Raw genomic sequence first — 13,616 nt, forward strand, 5'->3', positions numbered from 1 at the left:
TAAGAGGCTCTTTTTCATTATAGTCATTTAAGTACTTCTTGATTTTTTAAAGTTCTGTATTACTTTGCTTACATACTTGGATAATCACAAAAAGACACAAATACCCCATCCCCCACCCCATGTGATTCTAAGTGGATCTGGTCCAATCTTAAAAGGATCCCTGTAAACACCAAGGATGGAAGTCTCCAGGGGTCATCAACATTTGAACCGAGAACCTGCTCCTGCACCACTGGTGGCAAATGACTCAGTGAGACCCTGAGCACTGAGTATCTGGTAAATGGTCCTGAGTTTCCCCCCACTAATCTAAATCCCACAGAATCATTAAAAACAAATGTGAGATAGGTTGCATTCAATTTCTCCCAAGACCTTCTGCCAGATTCCCATCCCAGCTGCCTTGCCTAACGCAACTGGCCTGGCATGGTTCCCTGACCCGAGACGGAATTGCCCAAGCCACCAGGCAGCAAGGTTTTGAATGGAGGTACGCTGCATACCACACCGCCTACAGTGAACCGAGTCCTTCCACCCCACGTGAGCATGATAGTCCCTGCCCTGTTTGAGTCCAGGACCCTAAGCCCTGCAGTGGTGGCCTGTTCTCAGTCCAGTGTGGCCTCCTTTGCTGGATCACTTCCCTGATGAGAGCCTGTGTTTATTTGTGCAATGATGAGATCTCTGTCCCCGCCTGTAAAGTTCATTTCCCAGAAAACTACTTCCCTCCAAAGCAACATGTCTCTGTTTGAAGTTGAAAATTCTACATTTATTCACTGAATTTTATAGATCGGAAGGGTGCATTTTCTATTTCCTCACTCTACCCTCCAGATTCTTCAGGCTGCTTGATAAATTCCAGAGTGAATTTATAAGGCGACACCAATGGAGAGAAAAACCTTTATTTGCATAATAACAAACGTGGGAGAAGTAAGAAGAGGCATATGAGGAGCAGATTAGGGTGGGAGAAGAGAAGAAGGCTCTCTGGGAATAGGGCAGAAAGAGCAGAGGCGCTCTCCTAACTGCTAACATGTTCCGAGGTTGGCATCTGGACCCTGCTCTGTCCTCACGCTCCCCTGGGATTTCTCTTTCCTTGGTTCATGCTCTCACTGCTGGGCCTCTTTCCTTGTCTCACAGTCCCAAAGGGCTCCCTGCCTCAAACCCGGTGGAGGAGCACAGCTTCATACCCAAATGTGCTTGGCAGCGACTACTCAGAAGCTGTTACTTGGATTTTTTGCAGCTCTTAGTGATTTTGACACCCTTAGACCGGCAGGGGTGGCCCCTCCTGCCACTAGAGGACTCTGGCTTTTCTAATAGGGAAGGTCCTGGCCAATCAGTCCAAGAAGGGCCTGGATTCTCTTCCCGGCTGGTGTCTCTGTAGAAATGCCTCCTGGGATGGAAGGTGCCGCTGCAACAAGGGATGTCACCTGGGTTTTCAGGTGTATAGCCTGTGGTGAAAGAAAGGCGGAGAGGAAGACTCAGGCTTCTGTCTCTCCAGGCTCAGGTCCTGGAGCCCCTCCCTAACTACTTCCCTTCCCAAACCAAAGGCACAACTCCAAGTCCCCATCCAGGGACATACCCTCCTCCTTTCCCGGGTATCGCCCCAAGCTCTTCGACCAGACCTTCCCTCCAGTCCCACCTGTGGCTTCAGCAGAAGGTGCACACTCCTCACACTCCCACTTCTTACTGTTGGCTCTCAGGGAGGAGCAGTCCCGGTGGGTTCCGTGGGATCCACACGTAGCACACAGAATGAGACGCCACCTCCTGCAGGAAGAGCCAAGGAAGGGTGTGGGGACCCAGATTACACTCTCTACCGCTCTCAGAATGTCTGCTAGAGGCCAGGCCTTCGCTGAAGGCTTCCCAGGCCATTTTCACTGTACGTTTTACCCATGACCCATCGTGGCCGAGTGCCAATCCCTGGACCCTGCACTCAGGCACAGATACTCGAAAGGTGGATTTGGAAAGAAATTGGACCCGAGGGCTGCTCCACTGGGTGTGAGGAGGAGCAGACCCTGCAGGAACCTGTCCACTTGTGCATGAGTGAGTCCTGGGCTGGTCAGTGTGGTACTTGAGTTCACCCTGAGGTCTCTAGACAAGAGCGATATTCTTGTTCCTGATAACTGTGCCAAGGTCTAACTCTAGCACGGCACCAGTGAGAAATCTTTCTAACCAGGAGCCTTTCCCTACCCTTCTTCCTCAAAGCTGTCTCTGCCTTTTTCATACAGACAGATGGGGGCATCACAGTGTTGATAGCGCTGATACAACTCCGAGAAAGCCCCCGGCTCGAGCTCCCAGGCAGCATCTCTGCGGTGGGAAAACAATGATTAAAGGGTGCATAATTGGGGGTGAAACCTTTGCCTACCTAGAGTAACTAGGTCGGCAGTACCTAGAAAGTAGGAGGAACTAGGTAGGAGGAACTAGAAAGAACTCAAGTTAGCACAGCAAAAGATCTCAACAGGTTGCCTGAATACTTTTTTTTTTTTTAAAGATTTTATTAATTTATTTGACTAAGAGAGAAAGAGAGAGCGAGAGCAAGCACAAGCAGGAGGAACAGCAGGCAGAGGGAGAGGGAGAAGCAGGCTCCCGGCTGAGCAGGGAGCCCGATGCAGGGCCCGATGCAGGGCTCGATCCCAGGGCCCTGAGATCATGACCTGAGCCAAAGGCAGCCGCCTAACTGACGGAGCCACCCAGGCACCCCTGCCTGAATACTTTGAATAAGATGGGCTGAGTGGTCTGGCAGTAGAAGAGGGCTGAAGCAGAATGAGTGGAACATGGGGGTTCCTTAGTTCCATGCTGAAATTCAGGAACCCACCCCCAGGCAATTCTGATCCCCAAGCCCCCTTTTCAGGAACATGTCTATCCCATTCCCCCATTTCCCCCCACCTCCTTTTCTTTTGATAACTGATAAGCCCTCCCTCCACTCTTTCTCTCTTTACCATATGCCAGTGCCTGGGCTGCTCCCTCATTCTCCGAACTAACCTCACACTCACCTCCTCTCTAGAAATCTAGGCAACCCACTCCCTGGCTCAATTCCTGCCCTAGAGTTTCCACTACCTGTCTGGAATATGAATTCCCATTCTTAGCATTTCTTGAGGAAACTCTTCTCGATTGTTACACTGTGGACATTTGAAGAAATGTTTTGCTGATGTGTGGGCATATTTCTGTAAGAGAAACAAGGAAGAGCACTGTGTTTATAAAACACCATCTTTGATCACCTTCTCTCCACCCCAACCCTCATCTCACAAAAAGGATGTTGCCAAGAGAACTTGATTGAAGGTTTCCATAAAAGGGCTACAGGTGGGCTAGTGGGAGGGGTGTAAATCCAGGCCTTAGACCAGAGACCAAGCTCAATTCCAGAGAGCTCCTAGGAGTGCCTTAGCTGTCATCTCTGGCTGTAGGGTCTGCAGTGCTGACCCATTCAAGGGTCACTTTCCTTCCATCCCAGGAAGCAAGGCTGATTTGGAGGCTGCTTGACTCATTCAAGCTTGTTTGCTCTAGCCCTCCTGAGGATTTTGGATGAGGTCTTACAAGTCAGGGGTGACCAGAGACTGGGCTGCCTTTCTTCTGACTGCCTGGAACCAGCCCTGCAAATAGGCCTCCTGGGTGGAACACAGAAGCCAAGACTGCCTGAACATTCCTAGGGTGCTCTGAACTAGAGAAAATCTGGAAGGTCCCCAGGGCGGTCCCCACCTGTATGCACTTGCGATGGTAGATAGTTTGACTACAACAAGGACTCTGGATGTTTTCAACACTTGCTTGGGATAAGTCTTCACAACACAAGACACAGCTTTCCTCCCCTGCCTTCCCCCGTTGGATGTCCTGTGTTGGGCGGTGTTTTCCACAAAATGATCTGAGGCAGAGTAAACAGACTTGATTTCTGGTTTGTCACTGATGTAGTCATCCAGCTTCCCCGCCTAGGAAGGCCAACCACCCGGGCCGATGCCCAGTGAACCTCCATGCTCATGGGGAGGAGGAGGAGAAGGGGGAAGAACAGCCACATGCCTGCTCACAGCTGTTCCCCCACTGAGCAAAACTCTTGGGACGATCTCCACAGCCTCCTGTTCGTAAAAGCCCCACTTAGCTCTGAGCAGCTGTCTAAGAACAGCAGCTGTTCGTAATTTAAGAAGGGGATGGGAAGCAAGAAGTAACCCCTGTGAAATCGCCAAGTCAAGACACTGTTTCTCATTATTGAATGGGAGGACAGATTCACAGTAAATCAAAAATGGGCCTATGAGAACCAGACTCTGATTTCATTAGCGGCTAATTAAGCGGCTCTTTTGCAACTTGCAAAAGAGCAGTCCAACTTTTCCCCTTCATCACTCACTTGTACTCTCCAAAAAATTGTGAAAGGCAACCCCTTTCTTGGCCACAAGGAAGGTGGAAGTTTCTGACGCATTGATCCTTCTGGCAGTTGATGGCAGCTCCCTTTTTCTTGCACACAAAGCAGATCTGCAAATTAGATCCCAGGCAGTGCTCAGGGCCCCAAGAAAGACAAACAGACGTTCTGTGGCACATCACTGTATGAAATGGAAATTCTAGGAAGCTGTAGCCATTTCCTTTCCTCAGTTGACCTGAAAGCTCTGTGGGCACCCTGAAGCTTAGCCTCAAGCATCACTAAGTAATTTTTTCCCCAGGATGTTGCTCCCTCCCCACTTAGAATCCTCCACCCCAGAGAAGAATGCAGCTTATCGGAAGGGCCTGTTGGGAAATCCGAGAGTCCTTTGACTTCTGAACTAGCCGCTAGGAAAAAGAACAGAAACAGGGGCCATCAGAGAGGCAGGAGAAGAGATCTACCCCGAGGCCCCCATACTGAGGGATTCTAACCTTCCTAGAAGCCCGGGCTGCCTCCTTTTTGATGTCTTCAGGCAGGAATCCATGGAAACCTCTGTTGGACTGGCCCCTCTGAGGCAGCTTGCTAGATAGGATCTGGGGGAGCAGGAGAACCAGGCTGTCAACATGGATGATCAGTGAAACAGTGCAGTGCGGTGAGGAAGAGGACAGGGTGAGAGCGCTAAAGTATAGAGCTTGGTGGGATATATACGCATTTACAGGGTAATTTACTTAGCAAAGGCTTATACAGCATTAACTGTGCTCTAAGTGCTTTTCAAATATTGACTCATTTAATCCTTGTAACAACCTCAGGGGGTAGGTACTATCATCACCCCCGTTTTATAGGAGACATTCTGTGACCTGCTCAAGGTTTCAGGACTCCAGAACCTGGGCTCTTACATACCTCTGTATTATGCTGTATCTCATTAACTGAGGCTTGCTTTCGGGTGCTGGGCCCTTTGGGGAAAAACTCCCTATATATTAACTCATTTTCTATTCATGACAGCCCTGTGATACAGATACTATTGTGATCCTCATTTAAAAGACCCTCATTAAAAAGAGGGGCCCACTGAGGTATAGGATGGTAAGGGACATGGCTGGGGCCACAGAGCAAGGAGGCAACAGAGTTGGCATTCACATCCAGGCCCACAGAACCCACACACTTACCCTGCCCCTTAGCACAGAAAAAAGCTCTTCTTAGAGTTTGTTCATTACAGGAAGGGAAACAGGACTTTAAAACCTGACTATGGAGGCACCTGGGTGGCACAGTTGATTAAGCATCTAACTCTTGGTTTTGGCTCAGGCCTTGATCTGAGTGTTCTGAGATGGGGTCCAATCCACATCGGGCCCCAGCTCAGCACAGAGTCTACTTATGACTCTCTCCCCGCTCCCTTTGCCCCTGCCCCCTGTGCTCACGTTCTCTCTCTCTCTCCCTCCTTCTACATAAAATAAAATCTCCCAATGATAGTCATTCTGCCCTATTGGGGAAGGGGAAGAATTGAACTTTCCTTTATAAATACAATTTTAGGGGCGCCTGGGTGGCTCAGTGGGTTAAAGCCTCTGCTTTCAGCTCAGGTCATGATCCCAGGGTCCTGGGATTGAGCCCCCGCATCGGGCTCTCTGCTCAGCAGGGAGCCTGCTCCCCACCCCCACCTGCCTCTCTGCCTACTTGTGATCTCCATCAAATAAATAAATAAAATCTTTTAAAAATATATAATTTTAAGGGCCTTTAGTTTCTGAAAAGTCCCCAAAGCAGATTCTAGAATGGGAAATCAAGGAAAAGGACAATAAACTGTTAATGTACCCATAAACTGTTACATATATGTATGTACATTGGAAGAACGTGAGCACCCCAGGCCCACCCCAAGAATCTTCCAAAAGTATGGGAAGGGTGCTGGACTTCCTAAAGTAATTACATGTAATGTGTAATGGGAACCCAGGTTATTTTATTTTGACCTTGTAACAAATTTTTAAAAGATTTTATTTATTTATTTGACAGACAGAGATCACAAGTAGACAGAGAGGCAGGCAAAGAGAGGGGGGAAAGCAGGCTCCCCGCAGAGCAGAGAGCCGGATATGAGGCTCAATCCAGGACCCTGGGATCATGACCTGAGCCGAAGGCAGAGGCCCAACGACTGAGCCACCCAGGTGCCCCTTTTTGACATTATAGAAAAGGTGACGCTCCAAGGTTAGATGATTTGAAGACACTTGGATTATAGCTATACGTGCCCAATTAGACTTAAAACATATCCATTTAACACCAATTATCTCAGGGCTTTAGGACTATATGAGTGATTTCCGTTTTATTTATATTTCTAAGCATTACTTACGTTTTCTACAATGAGTATGTATTATTTCTATAAACAGAAAAACCAATAGTGAAAGATTAGAAATAATCTAAATGTCCTTTAAAAGTGGTTTGTTTTAATACTTTTTGGCACCCCCCCATACCATGGAATACCAATTAGATATTAAAAAGGAAAAAAACTAGATTAATACATTCTACGAGGAAAGATCTTCCTAAGTATTAAGAGGTAAAAAAAAAACAAAAACAAGCAAAACACAAAACACTGTGTATAGTATGTTTATTTTTATGTTGAAGATGTGTATGCTTGTAAAGGCACTGAGATTAACCAAGACCTGACACCCAAACCAGACAGGACTTACAAGAAGGAAAATCACAGACCAATCTTTCTCATGAGTACTGGTGTAAAAATGAAACAAAATATTAGCAAACCGAATGCAGCACCATATAAAAAGGATAATACATCATCATCAAGCAGGGTTTATACCAGAAATGCAAAGTTAGTTTAACATTAAAAATTCAATTGATGTAACAAACCCCACAAACAAAATAAGGGAGAAAAATGAACATCTCAATAAATGCAGAAAAAGCATTTGACAAAACTCAATACACATTCATGATATCCTCAGCAAACCAGAAATAAAAGGAACCTTCTTTAATCTGATGAAAAGCCGACAGCTAACATAATATTTTAATGTTGGAAAACTGGATGCTATCCTCCCATGCTGGGAGTAACACAAGGATATTTACTCCTGTAACTCCTATTCAAAACCTGACTGAAAGTCCTACCTAGTATAATAAGGCAAGCTTAAGAATTAAAAGAATTGAAAGATTGGAAATGAAGAAGTAGAACTGTCTTTCTTTATTCACACTATATGATTGTGTACACAGGAAATCCTAAGGCATTTACCAAAAATATTAAAAAATAAAAACAACTACTGAACTAATAAGTGAACTTAACAAGATTGCAGGATAAAAAAAATCAACATACAAAATAAACTGCATTTATATATACCAACATCCAAACTTGAAGCTGAAATTTTAAAATACCATTTATAATAGCATAATAATCCAAAAATATTTATGCATTCATTTAATAAAAGATGTGCAAGACTTCTTAACTAAAAAACACTGCTAAATAAAAATAAATTAAAAAAAAAATAAATAAAACATTGCTGAGACAAATTTTAAAAGACCCAAATAAATGGGGAAATATATCACATCTGTGGATTGAAGATTCAAGATTTCAGTTCTTCCCAAATTGATCTATAAATTCAATGCAATCCCAATATCAATCCCAACAGGCATTTCTTTTAGAGAAAAACTGACAAGCTAAGTGTAAGATTTATACAGAAAAGGACCTGATAGCCAAAACCATCTTTAAAGATGGTTTTTAAAAAACAATATAGTATTTAATTTCAAGTCACTATAAAGCCCCAGTAATCAAGAGAGTGCAGGACTGTTGTAAGGATGGCACACTGATCAATGACATAAAATAAATAATCCAGATCTACAGAAATATGGTCAATTGATTTCAACAAAGGCAACAAGGTAATTCAATGGGCAGGCAAGGATATCTTGGGACACACACAAAAAAGCACTAATGATAAAAGAAAAAAAATTGATAAACTGAACTTGATCAAAATTAAGAACATTTGTTCTTTGAAAGACACCATTAAGAAAATGAGGCATCTACTGGGTATTTATTCCAAAGATACAGACGCAGTGAGAAGAAGTCCATCTGTCCCCCAGGGTTCATAGCAGCAACGGCCACAGTTGCCAAACTGTGGAAAGAGCCGAGATGCCCTTCAACAGACGAATGGATAAAGAAGATATGGTCCATATATACTATGGAATATTATGCTTCCATCACAAAGGATGAATACCCAACTTTTGCATCAAGATGGACGGGACTGGAGGAGATTATGCTGAGTGAAATAAGTCAAGCAGAGAAAGTCAATTATCATATGGTCTCACTTACTTATGGGCATAAGGAATAGCTCAGAGGACATTGGGCGAAAGAGAGAAGTGAGTTGGGGAAAATCGGAGGGGAGATGAACCATGAGCGACTGTGGACTCTGAGAAACAAACTGAGGGTTTTGGAGGGGAGGGGGTTAGGGGATTGGGAGGGCTGGTGGTGGGTATTAAGGAGGGCATGTATTGCATGGAGCACTGGGTGTGGTGCATAAACAATGAATCCTGGAACACTGAAAAAATAAAATTAAATTAAAAAAAAAAAAGAAAATGAGGCATACCATGGACTTGGAGAAAACAGTGACAATATGCATATCTGAAAAAGGATTTGCATCCAGAATATATACAAAACTCATAAATTGAGAAGACAAAATAACCCTACTTTTACAATGGAAAAATATTTGTACAGACACTTCACTAAAGAACATATGTGAATGGGCCAGTAAGCACACAAAAAGAAGCTCAACATCTTAAGTCAAAAGAGAAATGCAAATTAAAACCACAATGAAATGCCAGTACATACCTAATAGAATGGCTAAAATTAAAAAGATTGACCATATCAAATTCTGGCAAGAATATTGTGCAATTGGAACTCTCACAAATTGCTAGTGCAAGTGTAAACCAGTACAACCACTTTGGAAAGTGATTTGGCAACTTCACATACAGTTAGCACACAACCAATAAATCCACTCCTAGGCCTTTGCCCAAGGGAAGTGAAAATATGTGTTCACAAAAAGACTAGAACATGAATATTCACAGCAACTTTATTCATTATAGTCCCCAAATAGAAACAATTCAAACTGTCCATCAACAGATAGGTAAAGAAGCCAGTTACAAAATATTCATATAACAGAATACTACGAGGCAACAAAAAGGCACAAGCTAACAATATATGCAACAACATGGGTGGATCTCCAAAACATTGCATTGAATAAAAGTCGGACACAAGAATACAATTGGTGTATGATTCCATTGGTATGAAATATGAGAAGAGGCAAAAGTAACCTATAGATGAGAACAGTGATGATCTCTGAGGGGACTAGATGGAAGGGTATGGGAGGGAACTTTCTGCAGTGATGGAAATACTTTGGGGTGGTGTTTATATGAGGATATACATTATATCCCCATGACATAGGAGCTTATCAACACTCATCAAACTGTACACATAAAATTGGTACATTCTATAGTAGGCAAATTATAGCTAATAAAAAATAAGAAAGCATAGTGGGGAAAAACCAGCTCAAAGGACAGTTGATAGCATGTGCTTCTAGGGAGAGGAAGAAAGATTGGGAACGCTGTTTTGGGAAGTGACTTTTTATTGTACATACTTTATACTGTCAGGATTTTATAGCATTTTAAAGGCCAGATTTCAGAAAGAAAAAGGGCTGTTGAGAAAAACAAGGCTATGGATTTGAGGCTGGATGAAAAACAGGGAACAGACAGTACAGCAAAAGTCATGAAACATTCAAAGCAAAGGGGACCTTATACTCACAAGACAAAAATAATGCACGCTGAGATTGTCTTTCTGAAGAAATTCCCCCAGTTTTTCAGGATCCCCAGGTTCTCGAAGGCATAGCCGGCAAACTGGAGGAGAGAATGTTAAGAATTCATTTTGGGAGTACAGGGAAGAGTCATATATTGGGAAGAGGACATTTTGACAAGGATGGAGGTTGGAAAGAAGTGTTGCATGGTATCAGTTAGGCCTTTATATAATTTTGGCCACATTTGAGGGAGTTGGCAGCAAGTGCTCATTTTATATACTTTTCTCTCAAGTGGCTTTAAATAACTTGCTTCTTGAACTTTAGATTAGCCATTGAAGAATCAAGGACCCTGAGTTCTTCAGGATCTTAGAGAATCTGGGAAATAAGTAGGACGGACATTCAGAGAAGCAAGTTTGCTGCCCTACATAGCTGGCCTTGGCTGAGGTCGGAATGCAGCAGTTGAACAGAACCTCCAGTCTTTCTTACCAGGCCCTGAAGATGGCTTCCTTTGGGTCACCCTCCTTGTCTTGGCAGATTTTCTATACAAGAGAGGGAAGAAGTACAAGGCAGTCTTTGAGGATCCTGTCAACACCCCTTGTAACATTTCCCTCAAAAAATGCCTCTATGGTCTGATGAAGGACCAAAATAATAAAAAGCTAAAAAATCAGTTTCTATTCTTATTGCGTATTTTTTGAGAACACAAAATATAGCTGCTAAGTCATTTGAATTACGTGATATTGTAGTTATCTTTCTGTTCCCATTGGCTGTGCTGCCTGTGTAAACTGAATGATGCAAGAGCAAACCTCCTTTTGCTCTTTTACTGTTTCTTCTGTCACCTGCTCTGAATCTCTGGTGACACCATGTTCACAAAGCATAACGAAATAAGAAAACTGAGTGTGAATTTCCTATTGTGAAGCACTATTCTTGGCTCTTCACAGGGACTAGCTCAATGAATCTACAGAAGGCTCTAAAAAGTGGATGCTATTTCTAAACACATTTTCCAGGTGAGGAAACTGAGGCTTAAAAAGAAATATCCCAGGTCACCTAGTGTCAGCAAGTGTTGGAGCCCAGATATGAATCTAGCCCCTAGGGCTCCAGAGCCAGCACTTTGCTTTTAGGGACAGCTCTGGGGGCATAGGTCACCGGGGCTTCCAGGGGACCACTGGTGTATGCTTCCATGCTACCCAACCCCAGGCCCCCACGACCACACAAAGGGGACAAAAAATGCATGATATACCATGGGTCTTTGGACAATTTCTCCCAAACTTCCTTACTTCACCTACTCTACCTCAATCTTTGACGTTCCTTCTTCTTTTCTTTTATAGTCTTCATTCGCTGCTGCCTCTCTCTCCTAACTTGAATTCTTCTATACTATTATGAGGACAATACAGGCTCTTCCAGCTATAAATATAAACAGGGCTTGGTCAGCAATTTAATTCTACATTTGGTTCCACAGGGTCAAAGTAACAGTGTACCTCACCTACCAACCCATGTGACAGAATAAAAGGGAACCACCCAGTATCAACGCTAGTAGTAGCCAATAAACATGAAATTGTGTCAAAACTGTTCTAGGCATTTCACCTGTATTAACTCACAAAAACTCTGTGCAGTAGATACCACTGCAATCCCCATTTTCAAGATGAGGAGACCGAGGCACAGAGAGGGCACAGGAGGCACTTGCCCAAGATCAGAGTTACTGCTATTACTCAGCAGAGTAAGAATTGGAACCACGGTCTGACCTGACTAAACGGGTCTTCGTTTTCTTCATGCCTACTAAATGCACGAGGTGGCACTCAGGATAAATACGCTCACTTTGCCTCAAGTATAGGGGCCTTAATTCTACCCAGTAAAGGCTTGGAGAAGGTAGCTCTTTCCTAGCAAAAGAAGCCCCCGGGGTTTTGGCTGCCTGAAGCAAGCACTCCCTCTAGTGGGAGACAGGAGGGAACACTGACAAATCACCCCTTAGCTCCTCTCCCTTGTCACCAGGCTCCGCTGGGCATTGAGGTTTGGTCGGCTCCCAACCTTGTCTAGATCTGAGCCAAGAGCACAATGTCCCAAAGTGGAGAGGACACCCACACTCCTCCTCCACCAATGTCAGCTCACCGCAAATTTGGTTTTCATTGGTTAATGGGGAAATTCCCTGAAAGGGAAGAGACGATTGAAAACGACATACAATCCACTCCCATGAAGGGAGGGCTGTGTCTCGTCAAGGGAGAGGGGGAAGGACAGCATTTCTTCGAAGGAGAGCCGAGTGAATCAGGTCACTCCAGGGACAGACACACCAGCACCCATGTCCTCAGAGCACAGCTGGGAAGCGTGAACATCTGCAGGGGCTGTCAACTGCTCTCCTTCCACACAACTGTTAAGGCAACTAACTAGCTGTTCAGAAAACTAAGACCGGTTAGACCACCCTTCCTCTCTTTGTGATTGCTCCATCTGCACATGCAGAAGTCACGGCACCTGATGGCTTCTTATTCAACACAAGCAGTTGGCCAGGCTGGAAGAGGAGAGAGGAGGGCACGCACCAGGGGACCCGCTTTCGGGACTACTGAGCGGCTCCGGGTCGTTGGGGGTGGGGGTGGGGGGGGGTGGGAAATCCCGGCCATCTAGCAATAGAAATAAAACCTTGAAACGTCAGTTCTTTGCATCGCTGGACCAAGACGTTCCTGGAGTGGGATTCTGTGCACACTGGTAGTTACGGGAAGACGCAAAAATCTTCAGAGCATTTGAGGAGGGACGTTGCAAATGCCGGCTTCCACGAGCAGCTCAGTCCGAGATTCCCTAACGGAGCGGATGCTCCCTTGGAACGGTTACCAAGCTGTTTCACTGGAGGAGCGCTGGGTAAAGGCTTGTTGAAAAAATTAAAAATAAATTAGCGTGTTCGGCCCCGCCGCCGCAAGAATAAACAGTGATTTATTTGAAAAATGTGTCGGTGTGGCCACAACCGTCCCCCGGAGGTAACAGCCGAAGAAGGGGCTCAAGGAGCATCCCGCGGATGCCAGACCAGGCTCATGTCGCGCCTGCAGGGCGGCTGGTGCGGGGCCGGGCCGGAGGTCGTCTCCGCCGCTCGCTCCTCACGGTAGCGCACAGGCCGCCGCTCCCGGCCGGGGCAGCCCGCCCAGCTGTCGCCGAGGGCGCCGCAGTCCGGAGCTTTATTCGTTGTCACAAGCCGTGGTAGCTACCTCACGGGCGGCCGCCTCGCGCGGTGACTGCGCCGGCGAAGGGGGCGAGCGCGCAAACCGGGGCCGGGTCACGCGGACTGCGACCCAGGGAGACTGCGGCCGCGGGGACCACCGCGTCGCGGACCGTTGGTAGGAGAGGACCGCTAACGGCCGCGCGCTAACAGCCGCGCGCCCGCCCCGCCCCTTCCTCTCTCACAGCCGAGCCGGTCCCCGCCCCCGTCCCGCCCCCTCACCTCTTCCCGCCCCCGCCCCGCCCCGCCCCGCCCTGCCTTTTGCTCTCGGGCGGCCGGCGCCCAGCACTGCCCTCGCCCCGCCCCTTCCCCTCGCCCCGCCCCCTCGCGCGAGCGCCTGGGCCTCGAGAAT

The 13,616-nt window shown here is 46.0% G+C and overlaps 1 protein-coding gene across 3 annotated transcripts; it reads right to left on the reverse strand.

Moving 5' to 3' along the window:
• Nucleotides 1-868: 868 nt before the first annotated feature.
• Nucleotides 869-13,425, reverse strand: PHF7 (PHD finger protein 7). Of its 3 annotated transcripts, XM_004738135.3 has the most exons (11): nt 12,697-13,424; nt 11,360-11,472; nt 10,558-10,610; nt 10,083-10,174; nt 4,807-4,908; nt 4,307-4,431; nt 3,673-3,832; nt 3,037-3,143; nt 2,170-2,286; nt 1,622-1,746; nt 869-1,430 (listed from the first exon to the last, which is right to left on the reverse strand). In XM_004738135.3, the coding sequence occupies exons 2-11, from the start codon at nt 11,401-11,403 to the stop codon at nt 1,204-1,206; spliced, it is 1,152 nt and encodes a 383-aa protein (XP_004738192.1). In that variant the 5' UTR covers nt 11,404-11,472; nt 12,697-13,424; the 3' UTR covers nt 869-1,203. The 3 variants fall into 3 exon arrangements, with proteins under 3 accessions (XP_004738192.1, XP_044935165.1, XP_004738193.1); XM_045079230.1 differs by lacking the exon at nt 11,360-11,472 and having other exon boundaries at nt 12,697-13,425; XM_004738136.3 differs by lacking the exon at nt 2,170-2,286 and having other exon boundaries at nt 12,697-13,425.
• Between the last annotated feature and the right edge of the window lie 191 nt (nt 13,426-13,616).

This window comes from Mustela putorius, unplaced genomic scaffold, assembly GCF_011764305.1.
Source record: "Mustela putorius furo isolate JIRA1106 unplaced genomic scaffold, ASM1176430v1.1 tig00000095_pilon_pilon_pilon, whole genome shotgun sequence".
Lineage (NCBI taxonomy): Eukaryota > Metazoa > Chordata > Mammalia > Carnivora > Mustelidae > Mustela > Mustela putorius.